This window comes from Antechinus flavipes, chromosome 1 (genome assembly GCF_016432865.1).
Source record: "Antechinus flavipes isolate AdamAnt ecotype Samford, QLD, Australia chromosome 1, AdamAnt_v2, whole genome shotgun sequence".
NCBI lineage: Eukaryota > Metazoa > Chordata > Mammalia > Dasyuromorphia > Dasyuridae > Antechinus > Antechinus flavipes.
Window position 1 is genome coordinate 583,027,394 of NC_067398.1, and position 25,830 is coordinate 583,053,223.

At 35.6% G+C, this 25,830-nt stretch overlaps 1 protein-coding gene across 4 annotated transcripts in view; it reads right to left on the reverse strand.

Moving 5' to 3' along the window:
- Positions 1 to 379: 379 nt before the first annotated feature.
- The window catches only part of NIPAL2 (NIPA like domain containing 2), a 132,538-nt gene continuing 107,087 nt past the window's right edge, over positions 380 to 25,830 (reverse strand). For 2 of the 4 annotated variants that reach the window (XM_051970906.1, XM_051970905.1), the window contains 6 exons: positions 25,607 to 25,703; positions 17,682 to 17,817; positions 15,672 to 15,760; positions 10,217 to 10,280; positions 8,934 to 9,028; positions 380 to 4,734 (listed from right to left, as the gene is read on the reverse strand). In XM_051970906.1, the coding sequence (XP_051826866.1) occupies positions 4,622 to 4,734; positions 8,934 to 9,028; positions 10,217 to 10,280; positions 15,672 to 15,760; positions 17,682 to 17,817; positions 25,607 to 25,703 (594 nt within the window). In that variant the 3' untranslated portion in view covers positions 380 to 4,621. The remainder of the gene's footprint in view (positions 4,735 to 8,933; positions 9,029 to 10,216; positions 10,281 to 15,671; positions 15,761 to 17,681; positions 17,818 to 25,606; positions 25,704 to 25,830) is intronic. The other 2 variants (XM_051970907.1, XM_051970908.1) reach the window with 2 other exon arrangements.

A 25,830-nucleotide genomic window follows, 5' to 3' on the forward strand; every position in this document is an offset into this window, starting at 1 on the left:
TGTTGAATATCTTTACATGTATTAAAAATAAAATATTACTGAATTTAAAAAACAATCCAAAAACAAAACAAAAATGAATATTGAAAACTATCTTCACATCTAATTGGAAAGATAAAATGCTACTGAAATTTTAGAAAATAAACATATTTGATACAACAAAAAAGAAATTGTGCTTCTTAAATCCATCACTATGGCTATGTGGCTCATCTTGCCACATCTGCCTCTGCTGGAATCCATCTCACATGCTATTCATTGACATTTCCCTTCAAGAGCTCAGAGATAAAGAAAATTTATTAAATCTGTCTGACTTCTTGGTTATAGAAGAGACTTCCTATGACCCAGTGGGGTAAAAATGGGAATCCACATTCTGACTCACCACTTTAAGGAAAATTTTCTTTTATTTTCTTTTTTGAGTGATCCTGTTCACATAAGTATTACAAATTATAGGGTTTGTAGGCATGTAAACTGAGACATAAGCAGAAGGTAAAGGGCTCTATTTTAATCTGCTGGATGGGAGGAGCCTTATTACTCATCCCAACACTATTATCAACCTGGAGTGTGGGTTCAATAAAGATCTTTCTAATCTAGCTATTTGGTGATCTAAATGGGAACTATCAAAAGGAGTAAGGAATTTAACAAGTGATAAAGATACCATATTTTCTATTTTCATTTCCTCTATATAAAAGATGTTAGTTAAGTTTAAAGATCTAGAATATGGCCCTATATTCTTTTAAAAATATTAATATTTATTTTGTTAAATATTTTCCAAATGCATGAAGAAAATTTTAACATTCATTTTTTAAAATATTGAGTTATAAATTCTCTCCTTACCTCCCATCCCTCCCTTATTCCTTGAGAAGCCAAGTAATATGAAATCAATTATACATGTGAAGTTATGCAAAACATATTTCCTTATTAGTGTAATCTGTATTCTGAAAGGGCAGCTTGGTGGCAAGAACACTGGGCCTGGAGTCAAGAAGGCCTGAGCTCAAATTCAGCTTCAGATACAACTTCAGATACACAGATACTGTGACCCTGCACACGCCATTTAATCTTGCTTGCCGTATTCTACTAAAGAAAGATACTCCAGTATCCATGTCAAGAAAACCCCATAGAACATCTATGATGTCAAGAAGAGTTGAATACAATTGAGCAACAACAAATATATAATATTCCCCAAAATTTAGTTCTTTCACTTGTGTAGGTTTTCTGTTAATAGAGATATCTACCAGTTCTGTCCCTCTCCAAGGTACCCCATATTTGTTTTGCAGATTTGTTGTTGTTTGGTCATTCAGATGTATCCAACTCTTCATGATACTGTGGATCAAATTATCTGAGGGATAGAGATGTTTCTCTTGTAAGAGATCCTGGAGTAATCTGCCATTTTTTCCTCCAGTTAATCAAGATGAAGATTAAGTGACTTGCTAAGTATCTGATTTGAACTCAAGTCTTTTTGACTCCAGATCCAATGGTCTATTCATTGAGCCATTGGCTGTCTAACATTATGCTTATATTATTATGCCTTTATTAATATTGTGCAATGAGGTTTTAGCATATAGGTCATGGCTCATCATCTAGCAAAGTTGTCTCTCTAAGATGGAGTTTGGCTCAGAGGTATTGGAGGAAAATGTTGGTACATTTGTCCTTGATATATTTTTGAAGTAAATATTCCTTCAAAATTCAAAAAAATATTCCTTCAAAAAAGCTAGTCCATATGAAATGGTTGCTCTGGCTCTTGCTCAAAGACAAAGCAGGCTATGTCTGCCCTTCAGAGTCTTAGGTAACCTGAGAGAATTGTAGGTGGCATTTTTCTATTGGCTATATTCCTTCATGTACTAGGGGGCTAATGACTAGCATTCCAGTTCCATTAAACTACCTGCTTTTCCCAACTTTTGACGTTCCTTTCATTGGATGCTATGAAGAAATGAGTTACTGAGATCCCATAAAAGCAAATGAAATAAAGAGACTATAGTTGAAATTACAGGATTTTTGGAAAGCCTTGGCAATTACTTCTTATGTGTAGTTAACTGACAAGAATAAGTTCAGAATGTCTACACATGCTCCATAGTCTGTCTCCTCAAGGTACTTCCCTTGCTCATTATTACAATTCTCTTATAAAGTTATCTCATTATCCTCTAGATATAGGGATATCTTAGCAAGCCAATAGGGTATATAATGCACTAGATTCCTATTTCATTTATATCTGTACACCAATGTACATCTCCTTCTCACCCTATTGCTTGGAATATAATGACCTCCTTGAGGTCAGGGAAACTTTTGTCCATTACCCCAGAGCATAGAGCCCAGCACTTCATATAAATGCTTGTTGATTGATTGAAGGCACCATCAGGGAATGATGAGATATTCTATAAAGCACTTGCTAAAGTATCAAAACAAAGAGTTGGGTTAGATGGTCAATGAGCTGAAAGTCCAGAGACAACATTAAGAACAGTATGGTCTGGGTCAGTGTGGGCTATTGTCTTCTCTCTGGAGATTTATTTTCATCTAAAATAAACTCTCAAAGATGAAGTAGGGTTGGGATATGGTTCCTGAACTGAACTTTTAAAGAAGCCAGGGCTTTTTCTGAGAGGCAGAGATAAGGAGGGCATGCTCCAAGAGAAGTACTAGCAAGGAAACTAAAGCTATGGGGATTGGAGGACAGAATGGGCAGGCTGTGCTACCAAAGGTCTTTGAATCCTTGGCATTTAACATAGTACTTTGAACATGGTAAATGCTTAATAATAATTGTTGAACTGGACTTAACATTCTACCTTGTACTATAGTAATTTGAATAGCTATTTCTTGTTGCTGGGTGGCTCAGCAGCTAGAACATTGGACTTGGAATCATCTTCATGAGTTTAAATCTGGTCTCAGACATGTATAAGCTGTGTGACCCTGGGCAAGTCACTTAACCCTGTTTGTCTTAGTTTCCTCATCTGTAAAAATGACTTGGAAAAGGAAATGGTAAACCAATATCTTGCCAAAAACAATCGCCAAAGGGGCCATGAAGAATCAAACATAACTGAAATCAAACAACAGTAATTTATTCCTTATCTACTAGATTTTGAGTTACTTAAAGGTCTAGATGATTATACTCGTCAAAGTATCCTCTCTATAGAACCAGGCATGATGTTTTGTGCATAGTAAGAAAAATGTTTAAGAAATGCTTGTTCAACTCAATTCATGTGTGACACACTACGAATCAATTTTGCATGGAAGTAAATGTGATCAAAAGGTGATCTGTCACAGAATTCCTGCCTCAGTTTGTTTTCTGCTTATGAACTCTGGAAAGTTACAACTCATTTATAGGCTCTTCACATAATTAGGTATGGGTTAAAATTCAGATAAAATTCAACTCTTCAACAGTGTAAGTCTCTCTTTACCTAGAAAGGCATTTAAAATCTCTGAACTAATTACCTGCAATAAAAACAGCACATGGCAGCTGAGAATATCACTAATAATTTGAATAGGAATTCTGACATCTTTGCGATTAAAAAAATCGCATTGTACAATCTATTTGTCAAAGACATCATAATGAAAGACAAATATATGTATATAACATATAAAGATTTTTCTTCAAGCTCAATTATTACATCAAAGCATTAGAGCTAAAGGAATCTGGACCTTTAAATTCTTAAATTTTTTTATAGGAAAATTCAGCAGCATAACAAAATAGATGGAAGATTGGATTTGGACACAGCTAAGATCCCGCCTCTGACATTTAACCTTTCTGAGCTTCAATTTCCTCATCTATAAAAATAGGGATATTATGTACCTATAAAATAGGTACCTACCTACCTCACAAAGTTCTTATGAGGTTAAGATGAGATAATTTATGGAAAGTGATTTGCAAACTTGAAAGTACATATAAATATCAGTGATTATCATAACTTAACTTTATAGAGTATGCTTTTCTATTAAAACTTTCCTATCTTAAATAGGGCATTGTTTTTTTTTTTTTTTAAATAAACCAGCCAAGGATATTAAGCTTTGAGGTCCATAATTAGAGTGTACTGCTGAAAAAAAATTCCAGTCTACAAAAGGCCCTTAATTTTCAAAGGATGACTGCAAAAGCTTTGATTTTTAGAAAAGATGATTCACCGAACTAATCTAGGACTCCAAGGATTAGTTCTTTATAAGTATGCTTTAAATAATTCTCCCTCATAAAAAGAAATAGTATAAAGCCTCTTTTTCTTAGAAGTATGTCAGGAGTAGGTAAGAAGAAGTGATTATAAAGTAGAGAAACTGATTCCTCCCAAATACATTTGGTTTGAATATGAAATAGGATGCACCTGCATATGTATACACACATATCCGAACACACACAAACACTCATCTATGATGTATTTAAACTTTACAAGGACAAATAAATGATGACTAGTCAGAGGTCTGGAGCATTAAAGTAATTGCAGATTACATTTCTAGACTTTTCGGTTTTCAGAAAGCATTAGTTTCTCAAAGCTGAGCAGGCACATGATTGTCCCAAGAGGAGAGAGGCAGGAAACACTGAGACAATATGAACAAATGTCACCATAAAATAACTTTTGCCACAAATAGGACATGTGCAGTTTGCTTTAAAGGTAGTATTAAATAACAGGCCAACAAATGTTCCTCTTGGCATTCAGATGTCTTTCTTCTCTCTGCCTGAGCTCTTCGTGGAGTTGCTTTCATCAGGCAGAGTTCCATAGGTTTGGCCATTGGCCTCTGGCTGGATTTTGTCCAACATTTGTTTCCCTGTGGGGATAAGAAGAATTTTTTTAAAATCCTTCAAGTTTTTTTTTTTTCCCTAATTCCCCCTTTTGGTCCAGAGCAGTGATTTCATCAGTGGAAGGAGCTTGTGTTTCTTGGAGTTTGAAACCTTCCCTCTAGTAGAGCTCATCAGAAACTGTTAATGGTTCATAGTCTTAGAGAGTTGCCTGGGAAAATTAGAACTTTAACTTCCTCAGGATCATAGAGTCAGTATCTGTAAAAAAAGTGGGTCTTGAATCCAGACTTTCTTGATGAAATGCAACTCTCTAATCTACCATAAGACACTGTGTTTGCAAATACCTACATTAAGTAAATTAACATAGCATTTTAATGGTTTAAAAAGTGTTTCCATCACAATAATCCTATAATGTAGTTAATAGAAATATCCTTATTTAACTGGGCAAGGTAACTGAAGCTCAAAAACACTAGAGGAAGCAGTATGGTACAATGGAAACAATATTGTCTCTGTACTTAGAGTCACGAGCTAGATTCAGATCCTACTTTTGATAAAACCTATATGATCTTGAGTACTCAGTTTTCTCATCTATTAAATGGGAAGTTTGGACTAGATGGCTTTTGAGGTTCTTTATAATTCTAGAGCAATGTTCCTTTGGCTTATTCAAGGTCATATAGATACTTAAGTCAACAAGCATTTATTAAACACTTACAATGAATCAGGCATTGTGCAACATATTGAAGATACAATGAAAAACAAAGAGTTACAAAAAACTTCTCTTCTCTCAAGGAGCTCACATTCCAGTAGGGGAGATAATATGTGAATAACTACTTATATACAAGATTGGAGGCAGTGGATAGAGTGCTGGGCTTGGAGTAAGGAAGACTCGAGTTCAAATGTGGCCACATATAGTTACTACTGTGCGAACTGGGCAAATCACTTAATCTCTGCCTTAATTCTTCTGAGCTAATTCAGTTCTGCTTTGCTTATAGATACACACCTTCTCTGCTTATATACACAACACCTTCTCTGAAGAAGATAAGCCACGCTGGGTGTTCCTGTCCCAATGTCTTCTATGTCATATGATCAATTAAGAAGAAATCCAAGATATACAAAGAGAATGTTTACAGGGACTATTTGGGTCTGACCTGTGGCAGAGCATTCTGAGCTTGGTCTGATCAGTCACAGTCAGACATACTAACTTGATTCTAAAATAGCAATGTCATTTTGTCCTTTGAGAATGAAAGACACATTCTCCAATTGATAAATGGTCAAAGGATATGAACAGACAATTCTCAGACGAAGAAATTGAAACTATTTATAGACATATGAAAATATGCTCCAAATCATTATTAATCAGAGAAATGCAAATCAAGACAACTCTGAGATACCACTACACACCTGTCAGATTGGCTAGAATGACAGGGAAAGATAATGGGGAATGTTGGAGGGGATGTGGGAAAACAGAGACACTGATACATTGTTGGTGGAATTATGAACACATCCAGCCATTCTGGAGAGCAATTTGGAACTATGCTCAAAAAGTTATCAAACTGTGCATACCCTTTGATCCAGCAGTGTTTCTACTGGGCTTATACCCCAAAGAGATACGAAAGAAGGGAAAGGGACCTGTATGTGCCAAAATGTTTGTGGCAGCCCTGTTTGTAGTGGCTAGAAGCTGGAAAATGAAAGGATGTCCATCAATTGGAGAATGGTTGAGTAAATTGTGGTATATGAATGTTATGGAATATTATTGTTCTGTAAGGAATGACCAGCAGGATGAATACAGAGAGGACTGGTGAGACTTACATGAAATGATGCTGAGTGAAATGAGCAGAACCAGGAGATCATTATATACCTCAACAACGATACTGTTTGAGGATGTATTCTGATGGAAGTGGATCTCTTCGATAAAGAGAGCCTTAATTGATCAAAGATGGACAGAAGCAACTACACCCAGAGAAAAAACACTGGGAAATGAATATAAACTGCTTGCATTTGTGTTTTTCTTCCCGGGTTATTTATACCTTCTGAATCCAATTCTCCCTGTGCAACAAGAAAACTGTTCGGTTCTGCACACATATATTGTATCTAGGATATACTGAAACCCATTCAACATGTAAAGGATTGCTTGCCATCTGGGGGAGGGGGTGGAGGGAGGGAGGGGAAAAATTGGAACAGAAGTGAATGCAAGGGATAATGCTGTAAAAAATTACCCTGGCATATCAATAAAAAGTTATTAAAAAAAAAAGAAACAAACAAAAACTAAGAGAATGAAAGACACCATCCAATCAATCAACCAATCAACCAACCAGCTAATTTGCCTTAATACACTGGAGAAGGAAATAGCAAACTGTTCCAGTATCTTTGTCAAGAAAACTTCATGGATAGCACTGAGATGCTCATGAAGAATCGGGCAGGAATGAATGAATGGATAAACAGCACAGCATACAAGATATATTTAGGGAAGAAGGCAGGTAATCTGGAAGGGGAAGGCATTAGTAGTGAGATCTGAGCGGCAACTTGAAAAAAGCCAGGAAGTCCAGAAGCAAAGGTGAAGAGGGAGTATTCCTGGCAAGGGGGATAGGCAGGGAATCTGGCAATGGGTGACTTGTTTGAGGAACAACCAGGAAATCTATGTCACTGGATCACAGAGCACACAGAGGGAGTAAAGAGCTAAGCAGACTGAAAAGGCAGGAAGGAAAGAGATTATGTAGGAAATGAAATGCCAGACAGAACTGTATCAAAAAATGTGGCACAATGGGATAAATCTCTGATCTCGGAGTAAGGAAGACAAGTTCATTTGGCTTCAGACATGTAATAGCCATGTGATCCTGGGCGATTCATTTAATCTCAGCTTCAGTTTTCTCAACTATAAATGGAGATAATAATAGCACCCACCTCCCAGGGTTGTTATGAAGATCAAATAAGATGATATTTGTGAACCACTTAACATAGTCCTTGGCATATAATAGGTGCTTAATAAATGCTAGTTTAAAAAAATTTCATATTCAGTATAAAGGATTCATAGTTCTTTTTCTTTTCCTTAACTACAGTTTTTCCAGTGCTCCACATGTTGGTAAAGCATTTACTAGTCCATATAAACTTCTTCTAACTTGCTATTTCTTCTTTTTTCTATTCAGATCACATAGCCCCCATTACACATGTAATAAAATAAAGCATTTTTTTGTTATTGGCCTACTAAATTTATTACTTCCCCCCAGGCTTGTGGTTATGTCACAAAAGTATTTATTATAAGTTAATAGTTAATGAGGTCTTGCCATGGAGGCCATTATTTGCTATGAACACTCTGCCTTTATATAGCTCATGTCTTTGTCCAGTAGTACACTATTTCAAAAATTTCAGCCAAATTTTCAGTGTGTAAGTCTATGAGAATCTTTTGGATGGTCTTCTTTTTCTCCTGGAGATCAAAGCCCTAAGGGAGCAATGAGAAGGAGATTGGCTAGACACAGATAGTGTGTGGTATTTCTTTCCTCAGAGCATACTTTAAGGAAGGTGGGGATATGCTGACAGAGGCAGGGATCAGGAGAATGAACGGGATGCATCTTTAGATAGCTATCTGAATTAAGTTTGTTCTACTTGGCCTCAGAGGGCAGAACTAGATCTAGTAGTGCAGAAATTCCAGGAAAGTCACACGTGGTGTCACACTGACAGGGATATACTACTGGTAAATGTCTAACAATTGGCTCTTCAAGAAAAATGTATTCATAACGCAATTTAATTTACATGATTAATATTTCATTACTACTTTATTAAGTCTAGATAATCAGTGAAGCAATAATCTAAGTTTTGATTTAGAGTGTTTGCCAATTTTCTGGGTATTAATGCTCATACTAAAAATTTAATCAACTGCTCGAGACAGTATAGTTGGTTACAGTGCACCTGTCATCCAGAAATAGCAATGTCTCTCTCTTCTTTGGCATCTCTGTCTATTATTGTATTTTATATATATATGTGTGTGTGTGTATACATATATATCTGTGTGTATATATGTATATATATACGCATATGTATAACACACATGCCTATATTTACTTATCTGTGAAAACACTGTTTTCTCCAGTAGAATATAAGCTCTCTGAGGACAGAGACTGTTTCATGTTTCATATCCCCAAAGCCTGGCCCATTAAAAAATGCCTGTGGGTGAATTGATTGATTAGTGATGATAGGAATTTCTGTGAATAAGTTAAAGAGTTTGAAATCTTACCAGGAATTTGTCCAAAATCAATATATGATTGTTGCAAATGTTCCTTGTCTCGATTTCTTGTGACCAAAAGCACTCCAAAAAAGGACAGAAAACACCTGCAACAATAGTGACTGTCAAGAAAAGTGAAACTACCCATTATTTAAAGAAACAATTAACTGGGACCTCATATTCCCAGTAGTAACACAGATTCCAATGGCTTCATTCATTCTGTTTCTCATTCGTAGTGAGCTGACTGCCACTTGTCCTTGTTGTGGCTGAGGATGCTTGTACCCAAAGTTGAGGTTTGGGTGGCTTCTCATAAATTCTCACTCCATATTTTCACCATCTGGTTGGCTAAATCAAACTCTAGCCTCTTTGGGTAGAGATGAGGTATTATCTATTACTCTGCATGCCCTTCCCTATTCCTGTTACTCAACATATGTTTTTTTTAAAAAAGGATTCTTTAATTTTCTAGGACATTTCATTGTCCTTGGCCTCAAGATCAATTACAGGGTTCAGATCCAGAAGTTTTGTGAAATTACATTTTCAAGTAGAAATTTTTCTTGTTTAAAGTTTAAAAAAAAAAACAGAACTAGAGTTGGAATTTTATGGCGTAATTAAGATTGAGTGAGTACATGGTCAGAAAGCTGTCATTGCATGTACAAGGGAACAAGTCCTATACACCCACTATTTTGATTTATGCCTATATCTTCAGTGCCTGGCGTGTGTCTAGCATAGCATAAGTGCCTAATAAATGCTAGTGAGCTGATTATTTCCAAGAGCTTAGTGACAACACAGGGCCTTTTTAGGGCTTCCAGTCATCTTAGGATGAATGTCAGGGATTATAATCACTAAATCCCCACACTAGGGACCCATATCAAAGGACTTTGAAAACTGCAGAACTATACCATCACAGAATATTATTAAGCCCCAACTCTGAGACTGTTCTAATACAACTTCCTTTCTATCTGGATGGCCCCATGGGCATGAATGGTCTTATAAAACTCCTGTAGTTTTTGCTAGGGAGCATCTTATGGATTTTTGTGAGTCTGTTTCAGGCTGTGATGATGGTTCCATGGACTAAGAATGATTTTTGAGTTCAAAGTTTCTTAAAATGTTTTTGTGACCCCATATGGGGTCTCATAACTACATGTGGAGGTTGCAAAATTGTGATGTATTATCAGTAAATGTTTAATTTGCATATATACATGTTATCAAAGAATATGATTCCACATTCAGATATTTCAAAAAGGAATTTTTCTTTACAGTTTGTTAGTTTTCTAGCAAGTTTTTGGAATACTCACCCAAAAAGGTACATAAATGCACTAAGCAAAGCTGCCCCTAGGAATTCTTGATAAAATATAATTCCTAGAGTGGGATCAAAGATAAAAATGAATTACATATTTGTCATGCCTTTACCCGCATAAGATTAATTTCTAACAACAATATTGTGACATTTTTGGTTTTAAGTAAATGTTGTTCAGTCATATCTGACTTTTCATGATCTCATTTGGGGTTTTCTTAGCAGGAATATCGGAGGAGTTTGCCATTTCCTTCTCCAGCTCATTTGACAGATAAGGAAATGGAGGCAAACAGTGTAAAGTGACTTGTACAGCTTCACACAGCTAGAAAACATTAAGCTATGTTTGAATTTCAAATCATCCTAACTCTAGGCCTCGTGCTCTATGCACTGTGCAACTTAGCTGTACTGCTGATCACTAAATATACAATTTTACTCCTTTATTGTCCTATAGTTTTAGTATTGTGACTATAATAATAATGATAATAGCAAGCATTTATAGAGCACTTTAAGGTTTACAAAAGTGCTTTATAAATATTATCTCATTTTATTTTCACAAAAACCTTGAGAGGTAAGTGCTCTTATTAATCTTCATTTTTCAGATTGGGATAAGAAAGTTCAGGGTCACCCAGCTAGTATCTGAGGTTAGCTCTGAACTTCAAGTCCAACATTCTATCAACTGCATTCATAGCTATGTTGATCGAAGTCATGGATGTTCTGAACCTCTGCACAACTGAGTCATTCTTCTCTTCTGCCCTGTACCTATTCTAAAACTGGAAAAGAAAATTTCACCATACATATTTATATATACACATATGAATGAAGGAAAAAGAATTTATTAGGAGTGTGCCATATGCCAAGCACTTGCTAAGCCACTTGGATTCAAAATGAAAAGTAAGATGTTCCAGTTTCCAAAGGAGCTCACTTTTGAATTGGGGAGACAACACATAGAAAAGTTTTCAGCTGCACATACACATCATATCACATTACAATTGTTATTCATTATGCATAACTCATGTGAATGCATACAAATAGGAATGTTTTGATCTGGCTGAAGGTTTTTGTCTTCAAATATTTCAGAATCTCTCTCTAGTTTACACTTCTCTTTCAATTAGTCATCAAAATCTGCTTATTGTTCCTTTTAAAAACCATCCCTTTCTCTCCATTCTCACTGTCCAAATGCTACACCAAGCCTACTTTATGCCTGAAATACTTAATAATCTGTATTTAAGCTTCTACTCCCAAAGATCCACCTTGAATATTGCTATCAGACTAATCATCCTTAAGTGTTAACTTTCATCAATTGGCTTTGCGGTTCAAAAACTTTCAATGTATATGCCTCTGAATCTCATTATATTTATGACTAAAATTCTGCTGCATGGTTTTCAACTGAATATAAGCTCTTTGAGGATAGGGAATTTGGGTTTTTTCCTATGTATTCCCTAGAGAGCAAAGTGTACAAAGCAGTTACTTACTACTTTCAATTGAAATGAATTAAATTGAATTGTATTTTAATAGAATCTGGTTCCTACTTGATATTATTTTCTAGTAATCTTTAATATGCACCCTTTGATGAAATCAAGCCTCTCTCCTCATGCTCACTTCTTTCCATATGTTGCTCCCCTGATCTGGAATATCCCCCTTTCTTTCTTTGTATTAAAAAACTACAGATTCTTCAAGGACCCATTAAGAACTGTCTCCATAATGAATCCTCTGATCCTTAATCATCACTGGCTTCCTTTAAGTCCTAATTAAAATCACATCTTTTATAGGAAGCCTCTTCTAATCCCTTTAAACTCTCTTTTAATTACTTCCTATTTGTCCTGTCTAACTTGTTTGTACATATCTAATGGAGATGTCTCCTTAACAAGTCACTTAACTCTGTTTGCTTTGGTTTTCTCACCTTTAAAATAAGGTGGAGGGACAGCTAGTTGGTACAGTGGATAGAGCACCATCCCTGAAGTCAGGAGGACCTGAGTTCAAATCTGGCCTCAGACACTTAACACTTCCTAGCTGTGTGACCCTGGGCAAGTCACTTAACCCCAATTACCTCAGCAAAAATAATAATAATAATAATAATAATAATAATAAATAAAATAAGTTGGACATGGAAATAGTCAACCATTTTAGTTTCTTTGCCAAGAAAACCCCAAATGGGATCATGAAAAATCAGGAACATACAACAATGACCAAACAACAATAACAAAATGTCTCTCCTGCTAGATTTTAAATTTCTTTGGGGCAGGGAATGATTGGCTTTTGACTCTTTTAGAAGATAATAATTTTTTATTACCTTACTATTTTTTGAATGTCTACCAAACTATTCAGTTATAGCATACAACTTAACAACATATGACACATTTTTGATATTGTTTGTTAATTGTATGTTATACTGTTTATTTCATGTGTGTCAGTCATTGCTTAAATTAGATGGTAAACTTTTTTTTATAGAAAGATACCATGTCCAATATTATTTTTGCACTCCTCAAAGTACCTAACCTTATGTTAAGCATAAATAGAAATAAGATAAAATAGACCAGAAGGCTGATATACTTCAGAGGACTTGTGATTTGAAACTTCTGATGAAATTGATACTTTTGGGATGAGAAGTTAGCCCACAGTATATCCTATATTCTATTTTAGGGAAATCATGCTAGTTGCCACTAATCCTAATCCTAAAAATTTTTGGCTATTAATGATAGTTAGATTAATAAGTAATTCTTAAAATACATATTAATTATAATTAATAATAATTGGCCTAAGGAAGCTTCAATTGATTGGTATCATAAAATCTGCCCAAATGATTTTCCTACAGTGTGGGATGTCATCCCATGTCATCCCTTTCCTCAATAAATTCCAGTAAACTCCCATTGCTTCCAGAATCAAACTTAAAGGTCTCTGTTTGGCATTTGAAGTCCTTTATAACTTGGCCCCTTGCTACATTTTCAGTCTTAGAAATTTTGCTCCTTTCCATGTACTCTAAGATTCAACAATATTGACTTTCTTACTTTTTCACTGGCCATTCCCCAGACCTGCAGTGCTTTCTTTCCTAAACTGTGCCCCCTAACTTCCTAGGCTTCTTTTAAGAAGCAGTTAAAATCAAATCTACTGCGGGCGTTTTTGTCAGCATTTCCTGCCTTTCTCTCCTTAATATTACTAGTGCCTTCCCTTTGAGATGACCTTTCACCTAATCTGCTTCTATTTTATACTTATAGAGGTGTTTGAATAATTTCCTCTATTAGAATAAGAGCTCCTTAAAGATGTCCTTTTGCTCCCCTGCCCCCCCCCCCAGAATTACCACAGTGCCCAGCACATAGTAAGCACTTAATGAATGCTTATTGACTGACTGACTAATTTGCTGAGCAGAGATGGTCCAGTTCTGACACAAACATAGAGAAGGCTCTTTCCCACTAACATAAACTAAGCTTTCAATTTGTATTTTCTCTCCTTTGTAAAATTCCAATTTTTTTACAATATAAAAAAGTAAAATTTTTAATAATATAATGTTAAATTTTATAACATACATGTAAACAGCAATTACTTATACCTTTCTCTTAGAGTAGGAAGAGAACTTAGAGGATTATATAATATGTATCTGTTTACATATATATACATACATAGATATATGTGTATGTATATATATGTATATATATGGAGAGACAGACAGACAGAGAGAAAAAGACAGAAACAAGGAGACAGAGACAGAGGGAGAGACAGAGAAAAAGACAGACAGATGGAGACACACACACACAGCAAGAGAGAGAGAGAGAGAGAGAGAGAGAGAGAGAGAGAGAGAGAGAGAGAGAAAGAGAGAGAGAAAGAGAGAGATTTATGTTCTTTGAATTTTAAATTCTCAATAAGAACAAATGTTAGTGGAGAGGACTGGACTTGTAATTTCATTGGCACAAGAAAGTCCCAGATGAGGAAACTCTCTGACAATGTAGATCAATACCTTTTCAGCAATTTAGAGGGTTGCCTAGAGAACCAAGGACTTAAATGATTTTCCCAGCTCCCACCACCAGTATCACCACAGAGGTGAGACTTCAACTCAGGTCTACCTCAGTCTAAGGCCAGCACATCAGCCACTATGTCATGCTAAGGTTAGAAGCATCATAAACCTTTATTATATTTCCTTCATTTAGTATACAGATTGTTCAATAAAAATTCTAGCATCATGCTGTTGTGAAAATAGCTTTGTGTTCTTGAATGCTAGGCTCTGGGCAAATCTAACCAAAATGGAATGGTTTTGAGTATGGATTTAGTTGAAAGACAATATGGATTCTATTGGCTGAAGACTAGCTTTGATAAATTTGGAGAGGTTATCACCTGATTGGCCTTAAAGGGATTAATGTTCTGGCTATAGCAATTCTTAAAGACCATTCATTAAGTGATAGAGGGATTGTGATCAGCATCAGTGCAAAGAACACCCAAACTAATCCCAGATCCCTGAAGCATTGGAATTAAAGTGCAAAGTTCAACTCTCTGAAGCAGACTATTAACTAATTATTCCTGTGCATAGTTTTTTGGCAAGCCATTCTGGTCTGGTCTGAAGAAATGATTATACCTATTCAAAAATGGAGAAATCAAAATGCACAAAGAAAAGGCATAAACTTTGCATTGGGAGATGAATCCCTCTGAAACACAGATGTGGCAGGTACATCACTGGCCAAAAAAAAAAAAATAGGACAAGCCACTATTGTCAAATAGTGTCAAACTACCACTGAATGAATATGTGATATTTGTTTTGGACCAAGTTTCTTAACTTTATATTATTTTTTCTCATATTATTATTTTAGTCATGAAAAACAAATATCCAACACTTTTTAGTCAAGAGCAAAAGAAACTTGTATTTGGAGAAATCATTTAATCATGTTTAATCAAAATCCTCAGGCTGGCATTAAAAGCTTTCACAATCTGGTTTCCACCTACCTTTCCAGGCTTATTTGATGTTATTCCCTTTCATGTACTTTCTCTTCTAGTCAAAGTGGCCTGCTAGCTGTTAGTGACATTCCATCTCTTACCTCTGTGCCTTTCCTTAGATCATAGCCCATGTCTAGAAGGTCTTCCTCCTCCCTTCTGCCTCAAAGAATCCTTAGATTCTTGATGACCATCCATTGGTATGGAGGAATTGTGATCAGCAACAATATAGAGAAGGCCCAAACTGATCACAGACCTTGAAGCTTCAGAATCTAAATGCAAACTTCAACACAGACTATTAATTATCCTAACAACTCAGGGTCCTCTCTTCCCCCATCTCAGTGGTTATGACTTTCTATATACTTCATAGTGACTTTTCTTTGAATATGGTATATGATATTTCAAAGAAAATAAATTCTCTGAGGGTAGAGGCTCTTTCTCTTTAGTCATTGTATCCTCACTGCCTAGCACAGTGTTTAGTGAAACCGAATGAATAAAATAAATGCTCATTTTTATATCCACTGTCCATAACCTAGTCCTACCTGCAATAATGGCACTCGTAGTGAAGAACATGTAATTCAATGGTATAACTGTTGTTGTTTTGTAGAGCTTCATCACTTGGTTCAGAAACCTAGAACAAAAGACAGTTACTGACTCCGTGAGAAGATTCATTTGGTATTAGCAAGAACTTTAAGGAGTCCATGGAGTTCAGCCATAACTACAAAGAGAAATATAGCAACAGAGCATTCCAAACCAGCGGTCACAGCCTATATGCATTTGATGTATGAGATCAGATGTCAGTTTTTATGGTCTGTTTAAACCAACAACAGTAATAATGAAAAGTAATTAATCATGTTCAGAGGCCACAAGAAGTTTCAGTTGGAAGTATTTCAAGCTAGTATCACATCAGGATAGGCACTGGGATCTGTTAGACATCAGATTCTGGGAATAGCCAAACTGCCCATTGACATGCCTCATGCCAAGAGGAAGATGGAGAAGTCAAAGATTTGTCTACAGTTTCAAAAACAATGATCGGTGCTCCAGCTGTAGAGCATATGTGAATAGCTCAGCCTCCCACTGGCTTCAGCCAGTAACAGTTTCAGTCCTTGCTTGGTTTCTGTGGCACTCTGGGAATGGAGATGTCTTCCTTTAAGGTTTCTAAAACAGCAAGACTGGGTACCAAGGGCATAGGGCTGGCACTAGAGGGAACAGCTTTCTACCCAAAACACAAGTTTGTTTATTTCAGGGCACAGAACTGATTTTCTAAGAAGAAAAGTTGAATAAAGGAGAGAAAAGCAAAATACAAGGATAGACTTTCTAGATGTCTGTGCTTCTTAGAAACTCCACACACAGTTTAAAAGCTGCCTTTCCTCCCTTTTTGGTAGTGAAATTAAAAGCAAATCAACAGTGACAAAAGGTTGGGTTTTTCCACATTCTTCCTACAGATGCTCAATAGTCATTTTAGAAGAATATCCCTGGTTTAAAGGGACATTTACTGAATGAGCATCTGAGCTAGCATACAGAGTGGGATAAGGAATCTCTCTCTCTCTCGCTCTCTCTTATTCTCTCTCATTCTCTTTCTCTCTCTTATTCTTCTCATTCTCTCTCTTATTCTCTCTCATTCTCCTCTTATTCTCTCTCATTCTCTCTCATCCTCACTTTCTCTCTCTCTCTCTCTCTCTCTCTCTCTCTCTCTCTCTCTCTCTCTCTCTTTCTCTCTCTCTCTCTCTCTGTCTCTCAACAAGGCCTGATATTCCCCAGCTGGCATAGGAATTTGCTGATGCTAGACCACTGAGAAGTTATTTTTGTGTGACATTTTTTGGGGGAACATAAAACTTCTTTTAAAGACCATATGGCTGATGCAAGGGAGCGTAGCAGGCAGAGGAGTAATCATGCTTTGAAAGAGTTGGGGGTGGGGAATGGATCAAAGCAATTGAAGGAAGAGAAAGAAAAGGGGAGGAAGATACAAAGGAGAGACAGAGAGAGAAGAAATTTTAAATGTATAATGCTATCCCTACTAGACACTATGCAATAATCACTTAGTGGCTGACAAGCACAAAGTTAGTTCCAGTGAAAGACAAAAGTTCTTAGGAAAGGATTTCCCTCTCAGCCAAATGTCTGGTTTCTTCCATCTCTGGGCAATTAATGAACATGAGCTAAGAGACTAGGTGAAAGGTTCATGGATTTCCTATATTTAGAATGAAATCCCTGGATGTAGACTTACCCCTGTGATTTATTGCTAATGACAATATATGTAACATGGATATTAATTACAAGCAAGAGAGCATCAGGAAAGCATCAAAGTGCACTTAACTGGATTATGTAGCACTTTAAAAATCACAAGACATTAAGGTTATGTTTAGAAAAAGAGAGAAAAGTCCCTTATTACTAGATGAGAATGACAAACCAAGACAGAATAGAAAGTTTGACAAACATGGAAAGAGACTGGCTATACCTCACTTTTAATTATCATGTGTAGTCAATACACATAAGTATACACAGCAACAGAGAGGAATTCTGAAAGATTAGTAAGGATATAGGAGATGACTTACTTGACCTGAAAAATACAGGATGCCATCATGATGATGAACATGATATAAAAGATAGGGTAGGTTAGTTGCATTTTTCCCTTCACAGAGAGAAAGATCATGCTTGAGACTGCCTTCACTGAAATAACAGTCATAGAGGCTAAAAAAAGAAGAAAAAAAGGATTTTATAATTTATTAGTTATTAACATTATAAACAATCGGCTCATTTTAAGATGATAAATTGGTCAGATCCATTTACTTTTAGTTCATTCATTCACTCAACATGTCCCAAATTGAACTTATATTTTCCCCAAACTCTCTCTTTCTAACTTTCCTATTAGGGTTTAGAGTACCAGCACTCTCCTAGTCACCCAGACTCACAATCTAGGTGTCATTAAATCCTTACTCTTTAGCAGTTCCCATAGCCAATCAATTTTCAAATGCTCTCGTTTCTGTCTCTGTAACATGTCTACTACACATCCTCTCCTTTCTTTCACTGAAACTGCTACTACCTTGGTACAGGTCATCACCCTGTCTCAAGTCTCTCCCCACTCCAATCCATTCTCCACTCAGCTGGCAAATTGACCTTCTTAAAGTACAGGTGTGACCATGTTGTCCCTTTCCCTCATTCAAAAAATTCCAGTGCCTCCCTATTACCTCAATCAACTATAAAAATTCTCAGTTTGGCTTTTAAAGCTCTTCATAGCCTGGCTCCTTCCTAACTTTTCAGTTTGCAAATGACTTTGACCTCCTCACTGTTCCTTACACCTGACACTTTATTTCCCATTTCTGAGTATTTTTCCTGGCTTTCACTTCTCATTTCTTCTCCTGGTCTCCTTCAAGTCTCAGCTAAAGTTTCACTTTGTAAGAAGCATTTTCCAGTCTCCTTTGATCTGAGTGCTTTTCTTCTGAGCATAGTGCATAGTGGGCTGCTTTATTGATTGACTGACCAATTAGGTGACTATTATAATAATTCTAGTGCAAGGTGATGAAGGCTTGATCTAGGGTGATGGCTGTGTGAAAGGAGAGGAAGGACAAATAGAAAGATTTTTTAGAAAATGAATTAATCATTAATTACTTTAACAATCAATAAACGCATTTATTAAGGACTTTTTTATGCACCAGGCACTTTACTAAGCACTAGAGAAACAAAAAAAGGTAAAGCACACAATTAGTTCCTGTCCTGGAGGAGCGTACATACATACAGGAGCAATACAACATGTAGATGAATAACACATACTAGACACAAAGAGAATAGAAGGAAGACACCTTCAGAAGGGAAGCCTCAAGTGGATGTAGGGACAGATCAAGGCCTCCTATAACAGATAGTACTTGAGTTGAACATAGGAGGTGAAGAAGATAGAAGAGTGAACATGACTTTAGAGTTATAAACCTGGGTGACTAAAAAAAAGTGATATCCTACATAGAAATGGAAAAGTGAAGAAGAGAGGAGACTTTGAAGTGGGTAGGAGATGAAAAGGAAGATGATAGGTTTTTGTTTTAGGCATTTTGAGTTCAAGATGCCTACATTATTATGCTAAAATTATTTTAAAACTGTTTTAGGGCATTAATCAGTTAAAATCATTGGTAACCTTTGTATCAGGGCTGAGTTGGAGGAATGTTGAAGTAACCAATCAAGAACCCAGACAGAGTTGTGTGATTTGGGAGATTTAAAAAAAATCCATAGGCAACATGCTAATTTACCAGCCTTAATGATGAAAGACCAAAGCAGAGGCTATAATTACAAGAAGACAGAGAAGGAGAATAACAATGAAAGAAGGGGATGAAAAAAGTAGGGTTGTCCAAGTGAAATTAATGAGCAAATAGCCATCAGCCTACAATGAAAAACTAAATAGTGAAACAAATAAAATGAGAGCCAGCTATGTGCTTCTGAATCTGTCAGCCATTACAGTAAATTTACATCTGACTCAAGGGAATGGGAAGAGGGGGGTTGGGAAAGAAGCTAGTCATTCTTGTAAAAGACTGCCTCCGTTTTGGGGATGCTGCTTCCTGCCCTGCCTTTCTTCTTAAGAATTTGTCATTTTTCTTGTTAGAATCTTATATCCTCAGCTCATTGATGCTGATCTGCCTAATATAACAGAGGTGGTGAACCAATCAAGGATGACTGAGAGTTTGCCCTTCCCCCCACAAATCTCCTGGTCCTCCACAATATCCAGGAATAGCTGTAGGGTAGCCCAGGTGAACTAAAAGTGACCAAGAGCATGGCATAAACTGAGTGCCAGAATAAGATGGCACTTTTCTCTTGGATCACTGTTCCTCTTCTTCCTTTTGTTAGAACTAAAAGATCAAGGTATCAAAGATCAGGTCTTATGTATCTAGACATAATCCATAGAAAGGTCTCTTATTTCATATCCAATCATTAATACTAATACTAATAGTAATAATAATTACATTATATAGAACTTTAAAGTTTACAATGCACTTATTTATATTATCTCATTTGAGCTTTACAACAACCAGGTGAGGTTGAATCTATTATTATCCCCATTTTTATAGAGGAGGAAATAGAAAATAGAAAATTGTCCATGGTATATGTCTGAGGTAGGATCTAAACTCTTTTTGACTCCTATTGTCCAACACTCTATCCATGTATCACTTAGCTGTTTTCCCTTTCCCCTCTTTCCTCATCTGGCTTTTTTCATGCTGCCTTTGATGTTTCAAATTAATCACCTTTTCTTGTATGAAATAAAATGTACCTAAGATAATTTTAAACAACATGAATTTTAACATTATTGGTTGATTTGTTCTTCTGAGGAAATATGATTTCCTATGACCACCTTAAGAAGACTGAAAAATGCTGTATTTTCCTGCTCTTGATAACTCCACCCCAGCCCTCACCCAGGACAATGGGCTTTGGGATAGGGTATGTGTGTGTGTAAAATCTCTCTCTCAAATCCATCATTCACATATATGTGTACTGTGTGTATAAATATACATATAAATAATTATTTCATCACTATCAGTGAGGATAAAGTCCCATATCAATGGGCTTTGGAATAGAGTTAATATTCACATATAGGTATGTGTGTGTGTGTATCTATCTATCTATCATCTCTATGTATATATAAATGTATATACATATGTAAAATCAGTCACATATATGTGTATATATCTATAATACATGTATATGTGTATGTACATAAATACATATATACATAGATAGATTGATAGATATGTAGATGAGAAGAGAGTTCTATGCCAATGAGTTTTGGGATAAAGTTTAAAACCAGTAGGCTTTGATACATTCATACATCCATGCATATATACATATACATTACATATATAGCATAAGGATTAGATTCATACATATATCTATGCTACATATGTGTGTATATATATGTGTGTGTGTATGTGTGTGTGAATGTAGATCAAATCCCATATAACCTAACCTAATATATAAACTAATACATATAATATACATATACTAATCTATATACTTCTTGCTTCATATGTATATCTTATTTTAATCATACAGATTATACATAAAAAGTTACACATACTCATACTTTATATATAATTGTTTACATGTTACCTTTCCAATAGACCATGAACTACCTGAATGTTTTTTAGCTTTTTTTTTGTATTTCTAGACCTCAGAACCATTTAAAATTTCTAAACTGTGATTTAAATTAGTTATTAGCATACAATAAATAGGTGCTTAATAAATGCTTATTGACTAAGTTCCTTAACAATCAGCTGCAGTAGATTTTCATCTGTAGGTAAATGCCAGGGCATTATCATGAAAATATCACTGGATGACTATGGTTAAATAAAACTGACCCATTCCAGGCACCTAAATAAGTGAATCCCTGTGCTAGATCAATAATAGCCCTCTGTGCTAGCAAAAGAAGGGCCTCTTTCCCTAGGAACAAATATTTCATAAGTTCTAAACATTAATAGAGATGAGAAAGAAATGACTCGTCAAGCATGACAAATCTTATATCAATATTTAATATTAAAGTGAGGGAGCTCTTCCCGCTCCAGTGTGTCACTGAAGGAAGGCAGAAGATGTGTTTTTCTTTTTCTTTTTGATCTTAGGCTCTGGGAAGTTCCTGTGGCAAATAATAGCACCCGATGACAATTTGGCCTTCACTCACACTGTTAAAAAATAATTATTTTTATTGGGATTTGAACTATTAATTATAAATCAAAGGGAATGGGGAAAAGCAAACATTGCCTTCATAGTAGTTTTTGGCTAAGTTAGAAATCAGGCTTGCATCTATTCCACAGTGAACCACAGGTTTTTTTGTTTTTTTTTCCTGCTTCAGAAAAGATAATTATTTCTCACTTTACATGAAAAGGAAGCACGGGGAGAAGAGCTTTGTACTGCCCACTCAGTCCATATATTTCCTTTCCCAAAGCACGGACAAAAGTCAGTTTTCTAATCCATTCTACCTAGATAGGCCCAGTGATCCATATATGAATTTAGGTCAATTCTCTGAAAGATAAACTCTTATACATAAGGGGGAAATTATAGCATTTTATTCTAGTGACTTCCAGATTGGGCTTTTCCTCTTCTTTATTAGGGTCAGAGATTTAGAGCTGAAAGAGACCTTCTGGTGTTAATGGTCACTGAATCCAGCTCTTTCATTTTGCAGATGGGGAAGGAAGCCCAGAATCATGTTGATTTGTCCAGGGTCATACAGCTAATAAGTGTCCAAGGCAGGATAACTTCATGTAATCAGAATTATCTATTTTCTCTTCTATAATTGTCTCCATTCTTTGTTTGGATAAAAATTTATCCCCTCTCCAGAACTGTGAAAGATATACGATATGCTTCTCTCTCTTTTTTTTTATGGTGTGATCTTTAATATTCAGGTCACGTTTCCATTTTGAATTTATTATGGAATATGTTGTAAGATGTTTTTAGGCCTAAATTCTGCCAGAATGCTTTCCAGTTTTCCCAGTAGTTCTTATCAAATAAGAAGTTCTTTCCTAGATAATTTATGTTTTTAGTTTTATTGAACACTGGAGTTATTGAGTTCAATTATTTCAGATTCTTCCATGTCTTGTCTGCACCATTGATCTAGTTTTTTTCTTTTTTAAACTAGTACCAAATGGTTTTGATGATTGCTGCTTTATATTATATTTGAGGTCTGGAAGTACTATCTCTCCCACATTCCTACCTTTTTTCATTATTTCTCTTGATACGCTAGGTCTTTTATTCCTTCATTCATTAACCATTATCTTCCTCTTACTTTTTGTAATTATAGCAACTGGGCTTATGGAGAGGAGAACCAATTTCTCCCTATGCCCAGGAGAATGGGGGAAAATATGTTTTCATTTTTGTCATTGTAATCACAGTATCTACCACAATACCCTGTTTGTGTCAAGTATTTAATAAATATTTGTTGAATTTTTCTCACTAATCTTTGATAGTGGCAATCATAGTGTTTATGCAGCTTTATTTTCCTCAAAGACCTCAAGTTCTGAACTCCACCCTACTTCCTCTCACCAAATTAATTTATAACTGTTCTTCACATTAGGCCCTCTTGTATTTGACTCTGGTTTTAGGGCTTCCAAACAATTTGGCATAAAAGAGCAGTTTTAGCTACTTTATTCCATCTCATTAGATTTAGAGCATTTGCATTAATAAGAAGGCTATCTTTGGTTTCTCTTTCTAGAATTCTGATTAGATTAAAAGCCCTGGTTTTTCATTCTCTATTCCCACCTTTGCCTCATCTTAAAGAAGAATAATGGTTATTATATTTAATTTTTTACCCACTAATAATAACAATAATAATGGGGGCTAGTATTTATATAGCATTTGAAAAATACTTTATAAATATTATCTCATTCAATCCTCACAACAATCCTGGGAAGTAGGTGCTATTTTTGTTCCCATTTTATAGTTGAAAAACCCGACAAAGGTTAAGCGACTTGTTCAAAGATACAAGGCTATTCTGTGGCTATGTTGAGGCTGGATTGATTTAAGGTCCATATTGATTTAAGGTCCATCACTCTATTGATTTCGCTACCAATCAGGTTTCTTTTTCTTGCAATTTTTTCTTTTGGGAAGGAAATTGTTCTAAATTTCTCCTTCCTCCTGATCACTAGCTTAGCTGGGTGTAGTGCTAAATAAAATTCCACTCAATTGTTGCCATAGCAACCAACACAAATAGGAGACAATAATTGGGCTCTTGATTTGAAGAGCTGCTATCTCTCTGATCAAGGTCCCAATAGAAGGCTTGTTGTTGAGTTGTTTTTCAGTCATATCTGACTCTCCCTATTTGGGATTTTCTTAGCAAAGATACTATAGTGGTTTACATTTTCTTCTTCGCTCATTATACAAATAAGGAAACCGAGGCAAACAGGGTTAAGTGACTTGTGCAGAGTCACACAGCTAGTAAATATCAAAAGCTGGATTTGAACTCAGAATTCCAGGTCCCGGTGATTTGTTCACTATGGCATTACCTAGCTGTTCTGTCCTGTTTGCTGCCTTTTGCCAATTTGATGTGCTTTCTCTCCCTCAAACCCTACTTTAATAATCAGTGTTTGATAATTTTTTCATCTGTGCTTTTTGCTTTTACATCCCTGTGAATTTTCTTGCCCTATTGCTCTCATCCCCTCAAAACAGAATCCTTCCCTTGTAACAAAGAAAAACAGTTAAATGGAAACATCCAGTAGAGATACCATATCTGACAGTACAAAAAACATTCTACCCTGATAGTGTCCTACCTCTCTGAAGAGAGATAAGACAAACAAATATATATTAAGCTCTTATATGGCAGTTGTTGTATCATTTCAGTTCACTCTGACTTTTCATGACCTCATTTGACATTTTCTTCAAAAAATATTGAAGTGGTTTGCCATTTTCTTCTCTAGTTCATTATACAGATGAGGAAACTGAGGTACACAAGGTTAAGGGGTCTTGCACATGGTCACATAGACAAGTATCTGGGGTCAGTTTTGAACTCAGGTCCTTCTGACTCCAGGACTAATGCTCTGTTTACTGTTAGTCATGTTAAAGGCTGACAATTCATACACAGAAAGCTACATTTCTTTTCTCTAAGGAGATTTTAACAAGGGGATATCATACATGAAAAGGAAGAAGTGGTCAGGGAGAGGGAAGGGAAAGGAAAGGAACATGTATTTATTAAGTACTGGCTTTGTGCAAAGCACTGTGTTAATTTTATTCACAAGCATGAAATGCTTATGTATATTGTCCTTGTTCTGCTTGTTTCATTCAGTATCAGTTCTTGTCAACCAGTTTCTCTGGATTCTTCATATTCATTATTTCTTACTATCACAATAATATCATATTTCACAGTGTATTCTGTCATTTTCTCATTCAATTAGAAACATTCAGCAAATGCTTACTGTGTGATAATACTGTGGTAGGCAGCAGTGATACAAATCAAGAGTGCAATAATCCCTAATTTAAAGAAGCTTTAAAAAATTACAGACAATTTTTTTAAAACCATGTTTTGCTACTATGTAAAGTGCTGCTGTGAATATTTTAGTATATGGGATCTTTATTTCTCACTGACTTTTTTGTTGCCTATTAGTGGGTTTGCTGGGTTCCTTCTACAATCCCAAACCATTATCCAGAATGATTGGACCAATTTATAAGTCCTTTCACATTGTAGCTAATTTTTATTGCCATATAAAATTTCAATTATGCTATTTTCTATTAAGAAGGCATAGTTTCTTTAAGAAAATTTAGTACTCCAAAAGAGATAAAAAATTATTCAGTACAATCAGAAATAACATAAAATGAGAACTACTAAAATCTTTTTTTTTTTTAAAGTAACCAGTTACAGCAATAAGTAAATTTTAGAATTATTTTAAAACAGTAAAAAATGGAATGGTCTAAAACATTGTAGCATGGCTGACAATTTTCCTTAAAGCACATTCTATAAAAACATCAATAAAACCCAAGTTGTGATTTTACAGTCAGAATAAGAAAATGAATGAAAAATTCTTACCCAGTAGTGCCACAAGTGTCAACAAAATGACAATGTGTTTCATATCCTTTCTTTTATAGAAATACAGCAGAATGCAGAATATTAATATTTCTAAGATCTGGAAATGAAAGGGAAAGGTTATGCCATTCAAGAGTAGAATGTGATTTTCACTCAAAGTCTTTGAAATGTCACATCTCTCTTTTTGGGTTGTATAACACTTGTCATCTCCCCCTACTTCAGTCCAA